The sequence below is a fragment of the Neophocaena asiaeorientalis genome, unplaced genomic scaffold (genome assembly GCF_003031525.2).
Source record: "Neophocaena asiaeorientalis asiaeorientalis breed wild unplaced genomic scaffold, Neophocaena_asiaeorientalis_V1.1 scaffold648, whole genome shotgun sequence".
In the NCBI taxonomy this organism is placed as follows: domain Eukaryota; kingdom Metazoa; phylum Chordata; class Mammalia; order Artiodactyla; family Phocoenidae; genus Neophocaena; species Neophocaena asiaeorientalis.
Window position 1 is genome coordinate 1526895 of NW_020172781.1, and position 21429 is coordinate 1548323.

Sequence of the window (21429 nt, forward strand, 5' to 3'; positions counted from 1 at the left end):
TAACGGCATACAATCCAAACCAAACTCTCTCTCTCTGCAAGCCAGACCAAAGGGGCTTACTTTGCCTGAAAATGCTTATAAACAGTGGAAAATTCTGTGCCCCTTGCTTGAATGGCTTAAAGGTCAAGGCCCACTCGTGGCTCCAGAGGACTTGGAGGGCTGGGTCTCCGTAACCACCAGCTGCTGCCCGGGCTCAGCGGGAACCACTTCCAGGAAAAGCCCTTCTCTGTCCTTGACTCCAGCGGGCTTGTCTCCTGGGAACAGTCAGTGCCCCCTCGAAGTTCTCTCTCCCCTCACTCAGCCGAAGCCCACTCCGGTGAAGGACAGGGCTACGGGTGAGTGCTTCTAAGAGGACAGAGGGACAGGATGTGTTGTCTCATCTCTCAGGGTCACGTCGTGGACGGCCACAAGCTGGAAGTCAGGATCTCAGAACGAGCCACCAAGTGAGTCTCCCCTGCCCCCTCTTCCTGGATTGAGTCCGTCCCTTTTGTGTTGATGCCGGTGCCCTGGAGGGTGTCTCATGGTCTTTGAACATCCTTCCCGACCCAACCCCCCTCACCCTGGGACCCCTTCCTAATTAAGGAGGTGTCCCACATGCCAGCTCCGATACCCATTTCCCTGATAAACTGGGACCATGCCAGTCCCCGGAGTAAATGTGTTAGTACACATCTATTATAACAAGAGGAACACAGGCAGGAGAAGCAAGCCAAACCCACTTATCTTGGCCCTATAAATAAACCCAGGGAGACTTGCAAGTTGCTGGAGCCTTGGACAAACCAGAGGCAGTGAGAAAACCTAGACGTCTCGCATTATGGGGCTCTCTTTCTTGGAGCTGGACAGCGGCGCCCAGAGACGGCCTCCGCTTAATTTGAAAGAGATTCAGTAGATGTTAGAGATGGAGACAGACCGCTGGACCCAGTGACCAGTTTCCTAAGGTAGTGGAGGTCTCTTGGGAGTTTTAGTTTTGCCCCTGCATCCTCACCCTTGCAAGTCCTGATTGAACTAATACACTGGAGGTGCTCTGAACAGTGCCCGGCACGTAACGCGTACCTGGGGTCAGCCGTTATCATTGTCAATCCCATCTGTCCGCCTTGGGTGATGAAGTGACTGCCTCTAACAATCCTTGGGCTGGTTTAAGATATTTATTTGATGGTTTTCAGAAAGTCGGTCATTTGTTGTGGTCGTAGAGCAGATTAGCTGCCAGTGAGCTGACCTGAAGCTGCCACTGTCTCTTCCTTCTCTCTCTGCTTTTTAATGCTACCTGTGAAGCCAGCCTCGGCCACCTCTGGTGGTGTCCACCCATCCCAGTCCATCCCATGCTGAGCATCCTTAGCCAGAAGAAGGCTTGGTGTGGGAGCCCCCAGAAGCTAACAGGGGTTCTTGAGCCATGAATTAAGAGTGGGAGGGGGGTCCAAGCTTTGTGCCCTGCAGCTTTGGGTTCTAATCCAGAGGCTCTGTGACCTTGGGCGGGTGATTTTGCCCGTAAAGTAAAATGTGAAAACTGGAGGTTGTGCATGAAGCATCTAGCACATGGCCAGCACGTGATCACTCAGCCAGTGGCGCCAGTCTCTCTTCTCAGTCCCCTGACTCCAGGGAGTCAGGCTGAAGTCACCTTGCAGGCTCTCAATTCCTAGGCAGTGTTCATTTAGTCTTTCTTTTATTCAACAAAAAATTACAGAAAGCCTCCTGGGCACCAGACACTCTTCCCAGGAGCTGGGGAGGGAGATTCCTCATGGGGTTTACATTCTAGGGCAGTGCTATTTGATAGAAGTTTCTGCGATGATGAAAACATCCTATAATGTTCTACATCTGCACTGCCCAGCGTGGTAGTCACTTGCCACACATGGCATTTGAGCTCTTGAAACGTGGCAACTACCACTGTGTTAATTATCTATCGCTACATAACCAAGTATCCCAAAACTTAACAGCTTAAAACAGCAGACGTTTATTATCTCACAGTTCCTGAGGGTCAGGAATTCAGGAGCAGCTTAGCTGGGAAGTTCCATCTTGGCATCTCTTATGAGGCTGCAGTCAAGACATTGGCCAGGGCTGCTGTCTCATCTGAAGGTTCAGCTGGGGTTGACAGCTTCATTTGCAAAATGGCACATTCACATGGCTGTTGGCAGGAGGCCACAGTTCCTCACTATGTTGGCCTCTCCCTAGGCTTGCACAAGTGTCCTTACAGCCTGGCAGCTGGTTTCCCCCAGAGCGAGAGAGAATAGGGAGGAAGCGGCAGTGTCTTTTATGACCTAGGCTCAGAGCAGGAGAGGAGTACACAAGGGGCATGAATACCAAGAGGCAGAGACCATTGGGAACCATCTTGGAGGCTGGCTAGCCCAGCAACCGAGGAGTTGAATTTTTAATGTTGTGTCATTTTAATATCGATTTAACTGTTAGCCACGTGCAGCTGGTGGCTGCCGTGTTGGACAGCATAGCCCTAGAGGACAGACCGTGAAGAGAAACATGACAATATGTAATGTGCTCTTGGATAGTGAGGAGTGCCAGGAACGTCGAGCCGGGGTGGGAGTGGGAGTGGGCTGCTATTTTATTGGAACAGTTAGGGAGGAGGTGACCTGGAGCAGACTTAAAGGAAGTGAGTCATAACCGCCCTCATAATCACAGCTACCGCTTATGGAACGCTTACCCTGTGCTAGGCACGGTGCAGAGTGTTTTGACGTGTCCTTCATTAAATCCTCAAACAATCCGATGAGGCTGGCACTATCATTAGGCCTGTTTTACAGTTGAGAGGCCAAGTAATAACTTGTCCAAGATCACACAGATCCTTAGTGGCCAACAGGGCATTCACACCCAGATTGTCAACTCATGGCTGTGCTCGTGACCCTCCCCTGCGTCCATGGAGTGGAGGGTTTCCCTGGAAGAGCAGGGGGACAGGTTCGGGATGGCCTTGAACCTCAGGTGGAGAGAGTTCCGTCTCACAGCCCTGACCCACCTCCATGGTTAGAAACTGCTCCAGGCCCCTGGATTCTGCGCTTCGGGTTCGTTAGGAAATGTCTCCAACAAGACCTTGGGACCAGCCGGCGTCTTTCTGGGCACCTGCAAAGAAAGAGACAGAGGAGACTGGGTTTAGGGAGAGACCGCCCCCACCCCCCATCGGAGTTCTTTCCTCAAGTCCCTGCTAGTCCCTGAGTGTCTCAGATGAAGGGCAGCAGACACCCCAGGGTAGGATGTGCCGACTGGACATCCACAGCTGCTGGGGGGAGAAGATAATTAGGCTGCGTGCCACCCAGGGGAGCCCGCCTCCTTCCCTTTCCTCTCAGCCGCGTCCACGCAGAGTCCTCGAGTCCCTCACCTGAACAGAGGACAGGGGCATCGGTGCTGGTGGGGGAGGGGGCCGGTGGAGTCAGCAGAGGGCAGCAGCTGCCGAGGCCCCGAATAACCTGAAGCCTTTCCGCCGACCCTCCAGGCCAGCCCTGACATCCGCTCGGAAGAAACAGGTGCCCAGAAAGCAGACAACCTCCAAGATCCTGGTGCGGAACATCCCCTTCCAGGCTGACAGCCGTGAGATCCGCGAGCTCTTCAGGTGAGAGGCGCTGGTCCGGTCCGCGGGGCCGTCGTGTCGGGAGGAGCTGCTGAGCCTTCGGGTCCTCGATGGTCTGCCGAAGGCCAGCGCAGTGGCCTCTCAGAGGTCATCTTCTGGCTGCCTTTGATGTATCTCCCTTAATCTCAGACATTACTCTCCAGACCGCTGGGCAGAAACATGTCCAAACAGGGCAGTCAGTCTTCTTCATCCCCACCAGCGACCTGCAGGAGGGGCAGGGAGCCAGGCGGCTGACGCCCAGCTCTGCCCATGATCTGCCTGAAATCCTGCCGCCCAAGTCATCCTTTGCTTTAAGCCAGTGGCCCACTACCTTCTCTGCACCTTTGAATCGTCACCTGGTGACTTTTATAAATACACCTTTGCTCAGGCTCCGCCCCCAGAAAGTTGCATTCAGTTGATCAGGGGTGGAGCCCAGATGTTGGTATTCGGATCAGAGCGCCCCAGGGGACTGGTGTCCAGCCAGGGCTGGGCAGCACACTGGTCTGCACTGCTGTCTGTGGAAAGCCCGCTTTGAAATGAGGGGGGGCCACCTGCCTAAGTAATGCAGTCCACCAGCAGATGCTACAGCACAGGAGTCAAAACCCAGATCTCTTGGGGGCCAGGCAGCAAACAGCCTGGCAGAGCAGACTGGGTGGGAACTGACGGACTGGAGGGCCAGCGGTGATGCTGGGCAGGGACGCAGATGCCATAGGACCAGTTCTTCCCGCGTTTGAAAGAGAAACTGGCAATCTGGATTCTTGAGTTGGCAACTAATTCACTTTCTAAAAACACTGTGTGGGACAACGTCTACCTGAGGGCCGGCTGTAACCCAGGGCCACGAGTTTGCAACCCCTGTGCCAGTACATTACACTGTTGGGTTTTTTGGATAAGTTAGGTATCACCCAGCACCAAGCCTTGGATGAAACGTCTTTAGAGAGAGGGCATAAAGGGGAAACGTTTATAAAGCCAGGGCGCTGTCCAGGCGTGTGCTGTGTGGCACAGAGAACAGACCCTTCTAGCTGTCAGAACCTAAGGCAGATGACATCAGCCCCAACCAAGCAGATCACGGAAGCTCGGCTGCAATCTAAGAGTATTCTGGGGACCTCCAGCTCTGTGGCCTGCATAGAGGTGGACATTCAGGATTCTGTGTACTAGACCTTGTTTGTTTAACCTGCATTTGTCCAGTTCTGGCGTGAAGATCAGGCAAGCTAAACCCCGATTAGGATTTTACCAATTAGCATCTTGCCAGGTCAGCTGTGGTTGCAAAACGTGAGTCCTAGATCTTGGAGACTGGAAAGCACGTATTATCTTTGCGTGAAATCTACCCTCCTTGCTCCTACTCCGTGGTGTGGAGAATGGGGAACCCCTTGAAGGGTCTGCTTTAAAAATCCCTGTCGTCTTCCCCCCGTTCTAAATCATACACTGGCACACAGTCCATTAACAGACATTAGCCCACTGCTGATGCAAAGACGGGGACCCTGTCGACTTCTTAGTAGAAGGGTCTTATCTATGATCCCAGGGTCCCCTGCGTGGTAGTAACAGCCTGGTAAGGTGGGGTCACCATCTGCAGGAGGCTCTTTTCCATCTCCCAGCATCTGGGGGGACGAGTCAAGAGGAGGGGGTCGCCGTCACAAGAAGGTATGTATCCCGAGCCTCGCACGGCCGCTGGTTTCAACCATGTTTCTGCTTTTTAAAGAGTCCAGTTTGAGAACTGCCAGATCAAAACGGGATGGCTCTGAGCAGCACGTGTTGATCAGGGGACAGCATCCTGCCGAAATGACAGTTGCGCTTGGTTCCGCAGCCTGTTGAGGATGACACTTATCCAGGGAAACAAAAGACTGCAAGGGGAAGGGAAACGCGCTTTGTCTGATCTCACGTTTTGTGTTTATTTTGAGAAGACAGGGAATTAGTGTTCCCCGAACATCATTACATGTGGTGTCTCTTCCTGCCATTGTTCTGGTGGTAGTTTTCATCAACCCCTGGAAATCCAGAGCCTGCTTGGAGCCTGGCTTTGTTGTGTGTTCTGGCCGGGGGTTTGAGGCCCTTCCGAGCGCGGGCAGCAGGGGTCGCTGTGAACCTTCTCTGGGAGACGAGCTCTGCCAGGAAAGCACACAGACCCAGTTTCAGACAAAGCCAGTGGCCAGCAAAGTTCCGAGCCAGGGGAAGATGTCAGGGTTTAGGGGAACCAGTCCGGTCCATTTTGCCAGGCAGTTTTCATGGAGTTATCCTACCAGGCATAGTCAAAATCACCAGCTCACTGTGTGTGGGGCTCAGCCGCATGCCTTCCTATGCTGTATCTTTTATTAAGCCGCAGAGCAGCGCTGCAGAGGAGGGATGCCGTTATCCCTTAGTGGAACCACCATCCCGCACGTGTGTCGCTTGTACCAGGCACTGTGCTAGGCGCCCGGCATGTAGCCATTTCAGGAGAGACAGGCTCCTCTCTCAAGGAATTCACCGTTTGTGAAGGACCAGGAAGGAAAGCGACAGTGACGGTCGCACAGTGACACACCCGGGGTGTGAGGGCATGAGTGCAGCGCCGTGGGAGGGCATGGTCTGGTTCTTGAGACAGCCCGCTGGGGGGACAGCAGCTCACCCGCCCTCCCCAGCCGCTGGGGGCCCTGCCCGAGCACTGGGGTCAGCAGTTTCTCAGCCGAGGCAGTGTTTGCCTGGGCCTTTCCTGGGGGCCACCAGCCTTCCACCCGGGCCTCATGGGTGCCAAGCCCGATGGGTGCCAAGAGGCCCTGCAGATCCATGCCTCTGCGGGATCGTCCTCTGGGACAGTTCGAGGCTCGCCCTTTAGAAGAGTTAGAGAGTAGACACAGCAGTGAATTAGGAGACAGCAGTTCTCTCTCTGCTGCCCCCTTTCTGGGCCTCAGTTTCCCCTGGCATAAAATAGTAGTCATAATACTGGTGATGATGTGTGCTACGAATTTCGATAATGAGGCTAGTGTTTGTCATTATCAATGAAGTAGATTTTTTGAGCGCGACCTCTGTGCCAGGCACTGTGGGCTGAAGCGCTTTGCGTGACTACAGCCCCGTGGAGCGGTTGTCACCGGCTCCATTTCCCAGTGAAGGAACCAGCTCCAAAGCCCAAATTCCTGCCCACTGGGTTGTCAGATGGCTCGGGCTGGCACCCAGCTCCCTCACCATGTGGCTGCCTCAAGGGCTGTTAAAAGGATTAAGTGAGATTATGCATGTGGGGCACTTAATACAGCACCTGGTATGGAGTGGGTAGTTGCCTAGCATTAGCTGTGCTTATTAAACAGCACAAAGCCAGCGGCTCCAGGCTTTGAACCCAGGGCAGGTCTGACTCGACAGAACCCGTGTCGCAGTAGTGCTGACTCCTTGGAAGTTCTCTGCAGCATATCCTTTTTTTTTTTTTTCCTCTTTTCCCTAATTATCTCCCTCCCTCCCAGCTCCCCACGCCCTCCACTGTAGTGCTGTCCCCCTGCAGCTAGGTTCTGGGGCAGAGAGGGTCAGTAAGGAATGTGAGACCCAGGGCGAGGCCGAGCTGCTCCTCCTCAAGCCCTGAAAGGACATGTGGGGGACAAACCGGGGTTCCCCAGACTGCGCAGGGCACACACGGATGCAGGGAGCCAACTCCTCAACCCACAACCAGAGCAAGGATGGGATGGTCCTTGGCTCACCCAGCAGGTGCCCACAGCCTTACGTCAGTATCGATTCCAGAAGAAGATGTAAAGTGGGCGTCCCCCTGCTCTCTGGGTTGACTGTGGGTTAGGTGTGCGCATGTGCATGCCTGTGCTAAGTTGTTTTGCTCAGTTGTTTTTTGTTTCACATCTTTTTTTTTTTTTTTTTTTTGCGGTCCGCGGGTCTCTCCCTGTGTGGCCTCTCCCGTTGTGGAGCACAGGCTCCGGGCGCGCAGGCTCAGCGGCCATGGCTCACGGGCCCAGCCGCTCCGCGGCATGTGGGATCTTCCCAGACCGGGGCACGAACCCGTGTCCCCTGCATCGGCAGGCGGACTCTCAACCACTGCGCCACCAGGGAAGCCCTATGTTTCACATCTTTATTGGAGTGTAATTGCCGTACAACGTTGTGTTAGTTTCTGCTGTATAACAAAGTGAATCAGCTATATGTATACATATATCCCCATATTCCCTCCCTCTTGAGCCTCCCTCCCACCCTCCCTAAGCTGTTTTTTTATTCTTTTCCCGCCTCCATCCGAAAGGCTGGGTTTGAAAGACCCCAGGGCAGAAATGTGGTTCAGAGAACAGACCCTCAGATGCTTCCATGGAGCCTCAGTCCGTTCGCTCAGTGGAAGCCTCTACATTCAGGGCCTCCCGTCCTGACGCACAAGCGCGTGTGTGCAGAGCCAAAGCATTTGATGGAAGGGTCTCATTCCCACCCGCATTTCAAGTGATGGCCCTGAGATAGCAAAGACCCCTTGGGAACCAGGTGGCCAGTGCCCGCGAGCACTTAGGAGGCCTCGGACACTGAGCTGGCCACATCCTGGGCACTCATGGTATCAGTGTATCTTCAGAACAGCCCAGCCTGGTGGAACTATTGTTGTGTCCATTTTCTAGATGAGGAAACTGAGGCACAGAGAGGTCAAGGGGCTATTGCTAGAAGGACCCTCAGCTTGCCCATTTCTTTTGTACTCCAGGGGCAGCCTTGATTTGAGGCACCTGGTTTCTGAAAGGCAGTGATCTTCCAAGAAAGAGGTTCTCCAGACAGGGCCAGCCTCGTGAACATCTGACCTGCATAGTCCCGCAAGGCCTCACGCTTGGTTTCATGCTCTCCTGTCGCCATCCTGCAATTCTTAATTTTCCAACAAGGGGCCCTCAATTCTCATTTTACACTGGGCCCAGCAAACTATGTAGCCAATCCTGCCTGCAAACCAATGGAAAGACCAGATTCGGAGCCAGAGTATAGTTTGGCAGTCAGCCAGCCTCAGTTTCCTCATCTGCAGGAGGGGGTTGACAGTCACGCCCACTTATCCTCCCTCCCCAGGCAATGAAAGGCTCACCTGAGAAGCAGGTGCTGCCGTTGATTCAGTGCCTCTCTCCTCACTGCCTCTCCCCTTATAGCAAAGGTTGCAAATTAGCAGGGTAGATGCGGCCCCTGGTGTGGCTTACTTGGGCCCACACAGTGCTGGGGACAGGGTGGTGGGGACGAGTTGGTGTCCCATATTTGCAAAGCATGGGGTTTCACATCCAAGCCTGGTTTCTGACCTGGGAAGAAACATGGAAAGGTCTGAGTCCATCAGGCCCAGGTTCCTCTGTGGCCTTGACTGTTGCTCTATGTAGTGGCTGCTCACACCTGCTCTTGAACTTCCCACCCGGCCCACTTCACTCTTTCTTACCCACCAGCCTGGTAGATACAGAGTTTATGATTCCTGGCTGAGCATCACAGCGGATATGGGGACTAGACAGCCCCTCTCTGGCCCCTCCCCCTCCTCCAACTTCACTTACAAGTGCCCCGAGTAATGTATCACATTCAGCGATCCTGCCCCTTAAAGGCTGGCCTCGATTTGAAAAATGTCCACAGCGCAGAGGCATCCTTCTTAGGTGATGATGATGGTATAGCTTAAGTCTACAGTGCAGTCAGATAAGGACATGCAGCTTGGATCCAGCCCGCCTGGGTTCATGTCCCACCTCCACCACTTCCTAGCTGTGTGACCTTGGGCAAGTCACTTACCCTCTGTGTGTCTCTGTTTCTTCATCTGGAAAATGGGCATAGACCTCCAAATGACATATAACCTCAGCAGGCAGTTATAAAGATTGGTTTTGGGAACAGTTCCTGGCACAGAGCAAGCAGAGTTAGCTAGAATTCTTGCTGTTGAAAATGAGGCCTTCAGCTCACCCTTCCACTGGCTCACTCCCGACCCCCCAGCCAGGGTAGCTTGGCCTGTCCTCTTCTCCCGCGGCCCCCATTCCCATTCCACCCAGCCCGCCTCACAGCTCCCCTTGGAGTGCTGTCCGTGTGGCTGTTTCATGTCCTTCACCCCCCACCCCCAGACACGCTGTCTGGTTTGCTGCAGTGGCCACAGGCCCCTGGTACGTAGATGGTTCTCAGTAAATGTTTGCTGATCACATAGATTTAACTGTGCAAAGCCTTGCCCTGTGGAATCTGATAAAGATACGGCGTGTGAGACACAGAGAGGTTAAGGAGTTTGCCCAGGGTCACACAGCTCTGAAGCGGCACAGCCAGCTCTTTCTCACTCTGGAGCCCCCTCACCCCCACCCCTGGGGTACTGTCCCTGGAGGTCACGCTGCCATCTCTGGCAGGCTAGGCCTTCGGCTGCAGGCTACAGATGGAGAGCTTTTCATCTGAGCCTTTTTTTTCCCCCTTCCTCAGAGGTGTGAACCACCTGCCAGGGGTGTGAATGGGTGAGCTCACAACAGGTGTCTGGAGGCCTTAATTACTGGGTTTGCATCTCCTGTCCCCGGTGCACCTGTTGTGCCCACTTTGTGGGCAGCGTCCGTCCGTCCCAGGCCTCCTTTCCTCCTCATTTCCTCTCGCAGTGACCGTGACCATGGAGGAAGGGCTGAAGACAGCTTGCCTGCCGAGTTCCTCTCACGCGCTCCCCCCTTGTCCCCCGCCCAGTGGCAGGGCCACTGCCCGTTTAACTCCTGGTTGTCAGCAGCACTTTTCCAAAAGCTGCAAAGCCCTGTAACCTGCTCTCCGCAGCCCTGTAACCTGCATGGGGCCACTTCCCGTTCATTAGGGAGAAGCTCTGCAAAAAACAGGCTCGGGCAGTTCACAAGAGCCAGCCTGGACCGTTCCAGAAGGGGGGGTTGGGGTGGGGGGTGGCGGAGAAAACCCTCAGCCAGGTTCTGAAAGGGGGCTGGGGTAAGGAGAGCGCAGCTGTCCCCAGGTGCCTCACCACCCCCGCTCATCTCCCGCCAGGTGTACCCCCGCAGAGCGACCCCAAGAAGAAGGCACTGCATCCACTGATCAGACCCAGCCGTGCTCACTCACTGTCCTACATCCACTGATCAGACCCAGCCGTGCTCACTCATTGTCCTGTTGTCCCTGGCTGCTTTCAGGCCGCAGCAGTAGAGCTGGGTAGTTGTGACAAAGACCAGAGGACCCACAAGGTTATAAAATACTATCTGGCCCTTTATGGGGGAAAGTTTGCCGACCCCTGGACTAATTTAAACCCAGGCAGCGCCTGCAGGGAGATGGGGCATGCCCTAAGGGGTTTCGGTTCTGTCTTCTAGTTTTAATTACACACATAAGGTATTTTTTTCTTCCCCTTTTTATGAAACATACAAACATTACAGGTAAAGCTATAGCCCCACTGACCCTGCTGAAGATAAGGTCTCAGCTCAGAGAATTGCTGTGTTTGTTTCTGCAAACCGCGTCCCCGCTCCGACTAGTTTTTCTCATCAGAGGTATCCCTGCTCCTCTGACTTTGCTGGGGTTGTTTTTGGTTTGTTTCGTTGTAGGACTGTTTTTTTTTACAAGCAGTTTTAGGTTTACAGCAGAATTGAGAGGAAGGTGTAGAGATTTCCTACGTGCCTCCTTGCCCCCATGTGTACGTAGCCTCCCTGTCAATCAGCGTCCCCACCAGAGTGGGACATTTGGACTCAGTGAATGTGTAGTTTGCAGCATTTTGTCTTTTTTGAATAACATATGCTTCTGGGAACATTCTTATGTGTGTCTGTTGGTGGCCATGTGCATGCTTTGCTATAGGGCGTACCTGTAGGAGTTGAATTGCTGGGTCATGGGGTGTGCGTATTTCAGCTTCAGTAAATATTGCCCAGCAGGTTTCCAAAGTAGTTGTATCAGTTTGCCCTTCCTCCATGAGTGTTCTGGTTGCCCCCTGTCCTCGCCAGCACTTGGTAGTATATGTCTTTCTCTTTCTAGGCGTGTCTGGTGAGTATATAATGGCATCATCATGTAATATTAATTTGTGCTTCCCTGATGGCTAAGGAAATCAAATGCTTTTGCATACATTTATCATGATTTGGCTATACTCTTGTAGAATGCCTATTCAAGTCTTTTGCCCATTTTTTAAAATTGGATTGTCTTTTTTTCTTATTAATTTTCTTAATTACTTTTTATATAATTTTATATATTCTGGGTTCAAGTCCTTTGGTGGATATATGATTGCATCCCCTCCCTCTCCCATTCTGTGGGTAGCTTAGTGGTGTCCTTGGATGAACCGAGTCTCTTAATTTTAAATATTGTCAAGTTGTCATTTTTTCGCTTCCTGGTTAGAACCTTTTGTGTGCTATTTGAGAAATCTTTGCCTCCTCCAAGCTCATGAAGACAGTCTCCTATGTTTTCCTCTAAAATCTTTGACCTTTCACAGGTAGGTATGTAATCCATCTGGAATTGATTTCTGTATACGGCGTGAGGTAGAGATCAAGGGACTTTTTTTTTCCCCACGTGGAGATTCAGTTGGTCCAACATCATTTATTGCAAAGACCATTCTTTCCCCTCTGCTCTGCAGTATTGATTTTGTCATAACTCAGGTGACTGTGTATGCGAGGGTCTGTCTTTGGACTCTCCGATCTGTTCCGCGGTCTGTTTGTCTACCCGTGTGCTAATACGCACTGTCTTGATTACTGTGGCTTTGTAATAGCTTGCTCTGTGGTGTCTTTGTTCTTCAAGACTGCCTCGGCTGTTCTCGGCCCTGTGCTCATCAGGTCTTTGGGCTTTATTCCTCAGCAGCTGGAGGTTCTGAGCAGAGGGAGTGGTGGGATCTGACTTCCATCTGTGAGATATCTCGTGAGGAGACCCGAAGGGAGGTTTTTGCAGTCCCCTGGGCCAGAGGTGATCGTGGCTTGGACCAGGTGTCAGCCGTGGAAGTGGGGTGCCAGATCAGTGCCGGGGGGTGCGTTTTCAGAATCCTGCTGATGGCTTTAATGAGGACCGTGATGCAAACAGGAGTCAAGAATGACCCCTATGTTTAGGTCCTAAGCAACGAGCTGGATGATCTGGGGTCAGGGCAGTCCGAGGGAGGCGTCAGCCCCACTCTGCACGCCCACCCTTTCCTCACCCTCGATGCATCACACATAACAGGGGCCACAGCGTGTTGCCAGAGTTGCACTTCTCAGTTGATCTGCCCACGTGTGTGCATGTGTTTGGGGGTTCGGCAGCACCTCCGGTTCAGGGCCGCCCGTTAGCTGCGTGGATGTGAGCCCTAGCAGCGGCATCGCTCTGTCAGTATCCCTCATGGGCGTGTCCTCTGCCGTTAGAGGGAGGACTGTTGACAGTACTCCGGATGTTTGCACAGCCCTTACCAGCGGGCCCTGCCGGGGCCTGAAGTGCCTTTGTGCTCATGATTTCATTTGTTTCTTCCCCCACAAGCCTGGGGAACAGCCGCTGACGAGGCAGATGGCTGCACAACCATAAAACCCCGAGCAAGTGGCAGAGTCGGAGTCATGCTCCCAGTCACTCCCTTTCTCTGCTGCTGTTCCCGTGGCAGATTCGAGGGATAGAGACGTGCCTTTTCTCACGTATCCATGTAGCTCATATCTATTAAGTCCTTGGAATATGCCTGTGATTTTCCATGTCTATGATGCTTCTCAAGACCGATCTTTAAATACGTAACATGCGCTCACGGTGAGCTAAGTACTGTGCCCATTTCAAAGTGCCCGCTTCTGCCTCTGCGATCACTACATTCTAAGAAAATGAGGGGCCCACCTGGGAAGATGATTATAGTTACAAGGCAGAAACAAAACAATGCGGAGGGATCAATTCTTCATTAAGGGACTGTCCCAAAGACAGAAGGCAGGAGTCCTTGCCTAACCTCTTTTTATTTGGGAAAAAGATCTGGGGTTCCGAATGGACTCCAGGGTTCCCACGAGCCAGCTGTAGAATGCAGCTCAAAGGACTTACATGGTCCAAATCCCAGAGGTCGCATCCCCACCCTGTGGTGTGACCACATCTTGGATCCAGCTTTTAATGTGGCGGTCCCTTGGTTTAGAGGGGAGAGGTGTGAACTAACCAGGCTATAGCAGATTAGAGGAGCCTGCAGGGCGGAGACGCACAGCAGATGTTACTGGGAATCAGATTTCTGCTCAGAGGAAAAACATGGCAGATACACACTCCTGTCAGAATAGCTAAAAGAAAAAAAACAAGAGTAATACAAAATGCCGGCGAGGATGCAGAGAAACTGGTTCCCTCGCGCATTGCTGGTGGGAATGTAAAATGGTACGGCTACCCTGGAAAAGAGTGTGGGCAGTTTCGGACAAACAAGACAGGCACTTGGCACGTGACCCAGCGGTTGCCCTCTTGGGCGTCTCTGGAGAGAAATGGAAATTTGTGTTCATACAGAAACCGATACACGGGAATTCCCTGGCAGTCCGGTGGTGAGGATTCCATGCTTTCGCTGCCCAAGCGCCCGAGTTCAATCCCTGGTTGGGGAACTAAAATCCCAAAAGCCGTGCAGCGTGGCCAAAAAAAAAAAACCCTATACACATGTCCAACCACTGATGAGTGGGTAAACCAAATGTGGTCTATCCATACACTGCAGTGTTATTCTGCCATAAATAGGAATGAAGCACTGATAGCTGCTGCACCGTGGATGAACCTCGAAAACGTTAAGTGAAAGAAGCCAGGTACAAAAGACCACATATGATATGATTTTATTTATGTGCAACATGCAGAATTGACAAATATAGAGAGGAAGAAAGTAAATTAGTGGTTGTTTAGGGATGGGGAAGGGGGTGGGGGTGACGGCTAAAGGATACGAAGGCTGATGAAATTTTCTAAAATGGCTATGGTGATGACTGTACAGCTCTGTGAATACACTAAAAGCTGTGGAATTGTACACTTTGGGCGAATTGTATGGTATATGCATTGCATCTCAGTAAAGCCGTTGGAAGGAAGGAAGCGGCACACAAATGTTCATAGCAGCTTTATTCATGCCCCTTCCGTGGGCATGTCGTTAAACTGTGAAGCATCCATACAATGGAATATGACCCAGCAGTAAAGAGGAACAAACCGCTGATACGTGCAGCAACGTGGATAAACCTCTAGAGAATTATGCTGAGTGGACAGAGCTAATCCCCAGAGGTTGCATACTGCATGATTCCATTTATACAGCATTCTTCAAATGACAGAATTACAGAGATGGAGAGCAGATTAGTGGCTGCCTGGGATTACGTAGGCAAGAAGGGAGGGAGGTGTGGCCATAAAGGGGTAGCACAAGGGATCCTGCGATGAAACCATTCTGTGTCTTGACTGTCATGGTCACACAAGTGTACATGGGATAAAATTGCATCAACTAAATAGGCACACACATGAATACATGCAAAACTGGTGACATCTGAGTAAGGTCAGTGATAGTATAACTGTCAGTTTTCTGGTTGTGATCTGCGCTGTGGTTTTACAAGATGTTACCATTAGGGGAAACTGGGTGAAGCGTATATAGGATCTCTCTGGTTATTTCTTACAACTGCATGTGAGTCTGTAATTATCTTAAAATAAAAAGTTTTCTGAAAACGAATATCCCAATCCAAAACGGATAAAAAAAGGCCACTTCTTGAATTAGTGAATCGCCCGTTACAAGGCGAAGGAAGTGAAGGCTAAGGTGACTGTTAAGGATGCTATGGAAGGGATTTCTGATGGAATGGGAGGCCAGGCTCACTCCCTTTGAGACACTTCCACCCTTAAGTATGTCAGCAGTGGAGTCCGTTCTGCCAGAGAAAAGAAAATCCTCTGGGCTGTGGTGTCTGCGGAAGGTGGTCTGATTCTGTGGTCAGAAGGAAATGAACACTCAACGGCCTCACAGTTGACAGCCAGGGTGGAAGGGAAATGGGGGAAGAGAAATTATCCCAACTTGTATAAAGATTATATCCTCCTTATGACTTAAATCTAGGCTAATTGAACTCCAGGAAATGAAAAGACTGGTCTAGTCAGTATATTTCACCTCCTAGGATCTATTCTCATTTCCTAGGTTTTGGCACGAACCTGGCTATAGAAAAATATTAAGCTTCAGTTGTTTGCCATGTGGGGCTGAAGTGTTTCTGCACCCTTTTCAGACAGCCAAGGGAACCCAGGTAACCCCCCAGGCTCTTGTCCGTCTGGTTCTCTGTCCTGCAGGCTGGGCACAGAGCCCTGTCTCTCAGAGCAGCGCCCCCCCCCCATTAAGATCCTGGGAACGTAGCCCCGAGGAATCTGGTAAAGATGTGTTCTGGGTGATACTTCCTTCATTTTGGAAGCCTGCTTTGCAGAAAACCCCACGCCAAACTCTTTGCTTCCCTCTTTGAATGGTCCTGCTCCCTGCCTACCAGGATGTCCACCCAGGGCTGGCCAGAGGATGTAAAAGTGACTGCAGCTCAAAGCAGGACAAAGCAGCACTTGCCCAGGTGAGGTACTTGGGTTACCTGGGTTCTCCTTTTCCACGCTCTCTTGTCCCCCGGTCATCGGAAGTCGGCTGTCAGCTTGGAAAGCAGCCAGTGTGATTTTCCAAGTGCGACCACCTGGCCAGGGAGTCAGGCGACCTGAATTCTGGCCCAGCTCTGCCTGGCACCCGCTATATAACCTTGGGCACTTGGTGACTTCTCAGAGCCTCTGTTTGTTGAGTGAATCAGTGACAGGGTTGGGCAAGGCCAGCCAGAGCAGATAGCTTCCCCCTCGCAAGCCGGTGCAAACCCATTGGTCATGGCTGCTAGAGTTCTGTCTTGGAGAATTGTGAGGCTGCCTGGGCTCTGCAGGAAATGGCACTGTAATTGATTAGTGCTGTCTGCCAGGGACACGGGCGCAGCGTCTGTGATAGGCAAGCAGCTGCAGGTATTCGCGGAAGATTCTGGTATTTACTTTTCTGTCTGCCAGACTGACTGGTAGAGCAGTCCCAAACCACAGCCCACGTGGAAGTGGACTTAGCTTTCCTCTTTAAAAAAAAAAATACACTGAAAGTCGAGAGGATAATTCTTTTTGTTTTCTTCCTTCCTTTGCAATTCCATAGATATGGTCTTCCATCACAGCTGACATTTCCTTTCGCCCCACGCCTAGACTGATTGCAGAGTAGTTGACAAAGCCCAGACGGTGGAAAGGGGCACCCTGGGGAGAACGTGCGGTTCCCAGGGGAGAGTGGGTGGTGAACGGGAAGGGCGCCTTGTGCCTGATTCCCACCACAGCCGCCTGCTCTCACTTCCTCTCTCTGCGCTCAGTGCCTTTTCAGTTACAAGGTCTCCGCGCTTTGTCTGGGCTTGTTGGGAGGGCGGCAGTCAGCTCGTTGTAGCCACCCATAATTGTGCTGTGTGTCACCAGCACCCTGGTGTTGAAAGGCAGTGGGGAGGGAGCCCCAGGAAATCTTGCGAGGCTTCTGAGTGAGAACAGATTCTGAATCCTCTCCTGTCTCAGAGCTTTCCATGGAGAAGGGGTCTTGCCACACTGCTTTTTAGTTAAGAAATAACCCGTGGGTTTAGCAAATATTTACGAAGCATCTCTAATGAGGCAGGGGCTTTGCCAGGTGCTGGGTTACAGAAACAAATGTGAACTCCCAGAAGGGAAGGGACTGTCTTGGTTTAAGGAGAAGTGGATACAAGGTTCACTCCATTAAAACCATCACAGCGGAGGCCAGGTCATACACGTCGTTGGTCTGGTGACAACTTCTCCAGGACTCAGTGTTGGTCTTTGTAGAATGGCAAGATTAGCAACTGTATCCAGTTTGCCGTAATGGCAAGGTCAATGATACTGGTAAAGTGTTTGGCCCTTCTCCAGTCCAGAGGATGTTGTATCTGGTACCCAGAACTCCTAGAATACACTAGGAGGGCACCGCTTACTCCCAGCCCTGCTACTAACTAGCCAAATGCTCTTAGGAAGCTTACCTCATCTTTCTGGTCCTCCCCAAGGACACTCTGAAGTGATGGAGCTTCACAACAGGAAGGTCTCTGGAAGGGTTTTATTTTCAAGGAGCATTTCATAAAATCATGGGCCATGACCGTATTTCTCAAACTTGAGAAATGTATAAAGAGCCCTCCATTTAAAGAAAAAGAAAAATCTCCTGGTCCTTCCCCGCACAGCGATGATGTAAATATTTTTATTATTATGTTACTTAACTATGTACAAATGTAAAACCCAGAATAAACCAACAACTTATGCTTATGGTTCTATTAGGACCATAAAACCAAAACACATTTTCAAGTTAAATACAAACAAAATTTAAAATCAATAAAATTCAAATTAACAACATTATTTTAGTGTGATGGATGATGATGTTTTGTGGAAACCAGATTCAGAATGTGGGTTTGAATATTAGAAAGTCGTAGCCTCAGGTCCAGATCTATAGTTGGCTTCGCTACTTTTACGTCAGTCGTACTAATGCAGAGGATGCTTGTTTGCATGAGTCAGTACGTGCAGGACGGGAACACCGGTTTGAAGGCTTTATTTGCCAGTTCAGCATCATCAGACCTCTCACTTGTCTAAATCTCAGCCAGTCATCAGACACCCCTTTTCAGGCAGTGTCGCTGAGTGGTTCTGTAAAGCCATCTTGATCACTTAAAAATAAAAGTTAGCATTATAGTGTCATTGAAAATATCAGTGAATGGATAACCAATTTCTTTTAGACTTGAGGACAGAACAGTGTTTCATTGTTCATTCTGGCTAATCGATCTCTTGTTGCAGGTCAGTACATGTAAAGATAAGTTCCACACGATACAGCATCTGCTCTTACCCTGAGTGCTGTCTACTCCAGTTACAGGTCTTTTGAGGTCAGCGTGCTTGTACCAAGACTCTTCACAGCCCCGTTACAATACACATATGTATATGCACATATATGAAAAATTACATTATCTAAATACAAACAGAAAATTTTAAGATTATCTTACAAAAGTAGCTAATCCTCTCCACACCCCTGCCCCTACCCTCATATACGTGCCCAAATCGATCTGAGAGGCAGCAGACCTTAGGATGAGAAACTCTGTTCTATTAAGTAGGCTCTTACCATAGTACAAGTTTTGAGTCTGGGGTACTTGTGGGGTCCACTTAGACCTGTAGATCTTTTTCCCTGCCAAGCCTACTTATGGTTCAAATGCCACTGGTTTTTATGCAGTTCATGCTTATAGGAGTCACTCATTTGGCTACTTGGTCACCCAAAGTTAAATGAAGCTTTTGGAGCTCTTTAGCTTGCCCTCCCCATCTGAATTTGATGGGGAAAGGATGGGGGCCGAGGTGAGCATAGAAGGCAAAGCAAAAGGCTGCTCAGTGCGGGGGCTTTGTGCTAAATCCAGCACCACCCGTTAGCTTCAGGATTCAGAGCACCAGCACTGTAGTCTGTGACACCCTCCAGAATTGTGCAGTGTTCAACCTGTACAGCTGAATGTGGTGGCCCTGGGGGTCCATCAGATCGGTGTTTCAATGTTGGCTCCTCCATCACCCGCTGTCAGACTTGGACAAGTCATTTAAATACCCCGCGTCTCAGTATTTGCATCTGTAAAATGGGGACCATAGTACATACCTGTCAGGGTTATCGGGAGAATTCAATGAGGGGATGAAAGTAAAGCAGTTAGCCCAGTGAAGCGGTTCCCAAACTGTGCACCAAGGCACCTTGGGGTGCCTCAGTGAACACACAGGTGCACTGCGGGCTATTTTAGATTTTCAAGAAAAACACAGCAACATCATCAGCCATAGTGCCAACCACTGTTGTTTAGTTGTTTGGACGTATTAATGGTTTAGACTATCAAGCTGTATAACCAAACTGTTAGGTGTTTCTTCTGGCCTAGAAATGCCGTGAGAAAATTACTGAGGCATCAAGGCACGGTGCATGAACCAAGAAAGTTTGGGAACCTGTGGCCTAGTGTTTGGTACAAATCACAGCTCGATAAAGAGTAGAGGTTGTTTTATAATAATATAACCAGAAAGCCTGTGCTGGCCGCAAGATTCCGTTCCAGCTCTTGAGACGTTGCACTTGTGGGATTGGTACCCAAGATGACTAGGCTGCGCCTCCTGCCTCCCCTCGTTTCACTCCTGTTCGCTGGTAGAATGCATTTCACAACATTGATTTCCCAGCTCAGATTTTGAAACAACCCCAGGCTGCCCGCAGTCATCTCAGAGGGGTGTCGTGAAGCATCCAAAACATAAAAGTCTTAGAAGGAAATTAATTCACTTGAGTATCCATGCCTCACAGAGTTCCTGGCAAGGGCCAGCACCCGCAGTCTGGGCCCCGGCGTGGCGGAGGGGGGCGGCCTTGACCGCCCTAAGCCTTTGAAGTGTACACGGCCCCCAGCTGAGAAATCCCTCTGAGCTCTCGCAAGGTCATATGTGATGGGCTGCGGGCCCTGGAGGATTTGCCCGGCTTTCCCTGCACTGGCGAACAAAGCACATTGCAGGGAAGATATGTGAGCCCAGGGCCCAGGGTTTTATGTGTGTGGTTTGGTGTGGTTTCTTTTAATCCCCTTCCTCCTTCTAGCTGCCTCTGGCCGTCTGGCGGGATTGGGGGGTACGCCTTAGCATGCAGATATTAGGTTAAACTGTATGAACGTGCCAGTATGTGGTCAGCTTTGACCTGCAAAACACTTTTATTTAGTTCAGCCTAATGGTAATTCTTCACCCTTAATTGAATCCCTTCCATGCAGCCATCAGTTCCTCGTGTGCGCACTCTCTCTTTTTATTAATCTTTTTCTTTAGAAAAAAATAAAATTTAGTTGCACAACTAAAACAGGAATATGTTTTTCTTGTTGAAAGAAAGATTGAAGGCCAAAACCTTTGTTCATCAACTGCTGCCCCTGGTCGGTGCCACCCTCCTCCCCAGAGAAACCTACATTATCCGCTTGGCAACCCTCCTTCTAGATCCTTCCTTGTGCATTCCATATATATGTGAACGTGAAGACACCATACACAATTGCGTTGGGTCCATTTAGACCAAAATGGTGCCACGTTTCATGCCTCGTTAAGCATTTTTCCCTCCTCTGAAATGTGTCTTGGTGATCTTTCCAGTTTAGTCCCTGTAGCTCTACCTGGTGCTTAATGTCCTGCGTTATCTCTTTGCTCTGAGGGAATCATGCGGCCCATTTTACAGATGAGGAAAGTGGAGTTCAGAGTGGGGAGAGTCACAGAGCTGGGAGGTGGCAAAGCCACTTCTGAGTCCCAGCCCAGGCTGAATTTTCTCCCCCCAGCAGCCTTCCCCTTTTCCCGAGCCTCCAGCAGCCTGCTCCATCATCCTTTACAGACTGACATATTATAACTCCCTCCAACCCAAACCAAGTTGAGGGATGGGGCTTCCTGGCAGACCCACCATTCAGGTTAATGGAGAGTTACCATCGATACCATGGATGGCCAATCTAATTTCCAAGGAATGAGAATAGAGTAGAATCTACTTAACGTTGGAACTCAGTGGAGTGTAATTGAATGTTTGACGATCAGGGCCTGCAGGGCCCCGGGTCATCGTTACAAATATCAGTTACCACTGCGCAAGCCGGGCAGAAGCCTTGGTTAATGGGGCGTCCTGGCTGCTGGCCTGAGCGACTCTCATTGCATGTGGCATCCCCTGCGACGGGCCTTGTCCTCTGGCCAGAAAAGCAGGCTTAGAGAAAGGGGCAGCCCTTATCCAGTATCGGAAAGCTCAGGGACATCTGGGGGTGTATCGCGTGACTTTAACATCGTCCCACTAGGTGCATCCCACTTGAGCTTCTGCAAAACACCTTTGGCCAGAGTTTGGACTCTGCAGTCGGGCAGCAGTGGCCTGAGTCGTAGCCCGGACCTTCCCTTGTTTGAAGGAATAGGTGTACAGTTTCTTCCCTTTTCAGGAAAAGGAACCTCTGAGAGCTGAAGGAACTTCAAGGTGCCAGCAACTTGCCTAGGAATCTGTATAGGAACCTTGTCTTTTTACCTCTACTTGCAAGTAGTTGCCTCACCTACTTTCGGAAGGAACAAGACCTCAATTCAGTCAGTATAGAAGTTTAAGAAAAATGTCAGTTGGAAGAAAATTATGTTACAACTCCCAGGCTGAGGAGTCCTTCAGTAAAGTAGTACTT

The 21429-nt window shown here is 50.8% G+C and overlaps 1 protein-coding gene across 2 annotated transcripts in view; it reads left to right on the plus strand.

Moving 5' to 3' along the window:
* Nucleotides 1-21429, plus strand: part of RBM19 (RNA binding motif protein 19) — a 122303-nt gene that overhangs the window by 39225 nt on the left and 61649 nt on the right. For both annotated transcript variants that reach the window (XM_024741547.1, XM_024741548.1), the window contains exons 20-21: nt 388-443; nt 3425-3541. In XM_024741547.1, the coding sequence (XP_024597315.1) occupies nt 388-443; nt 3425-3541 (173 nt within the window). The remainder of the gene's footprint in view (nt 1-387; nt 444-3424; nt 3542-21429) is intronic.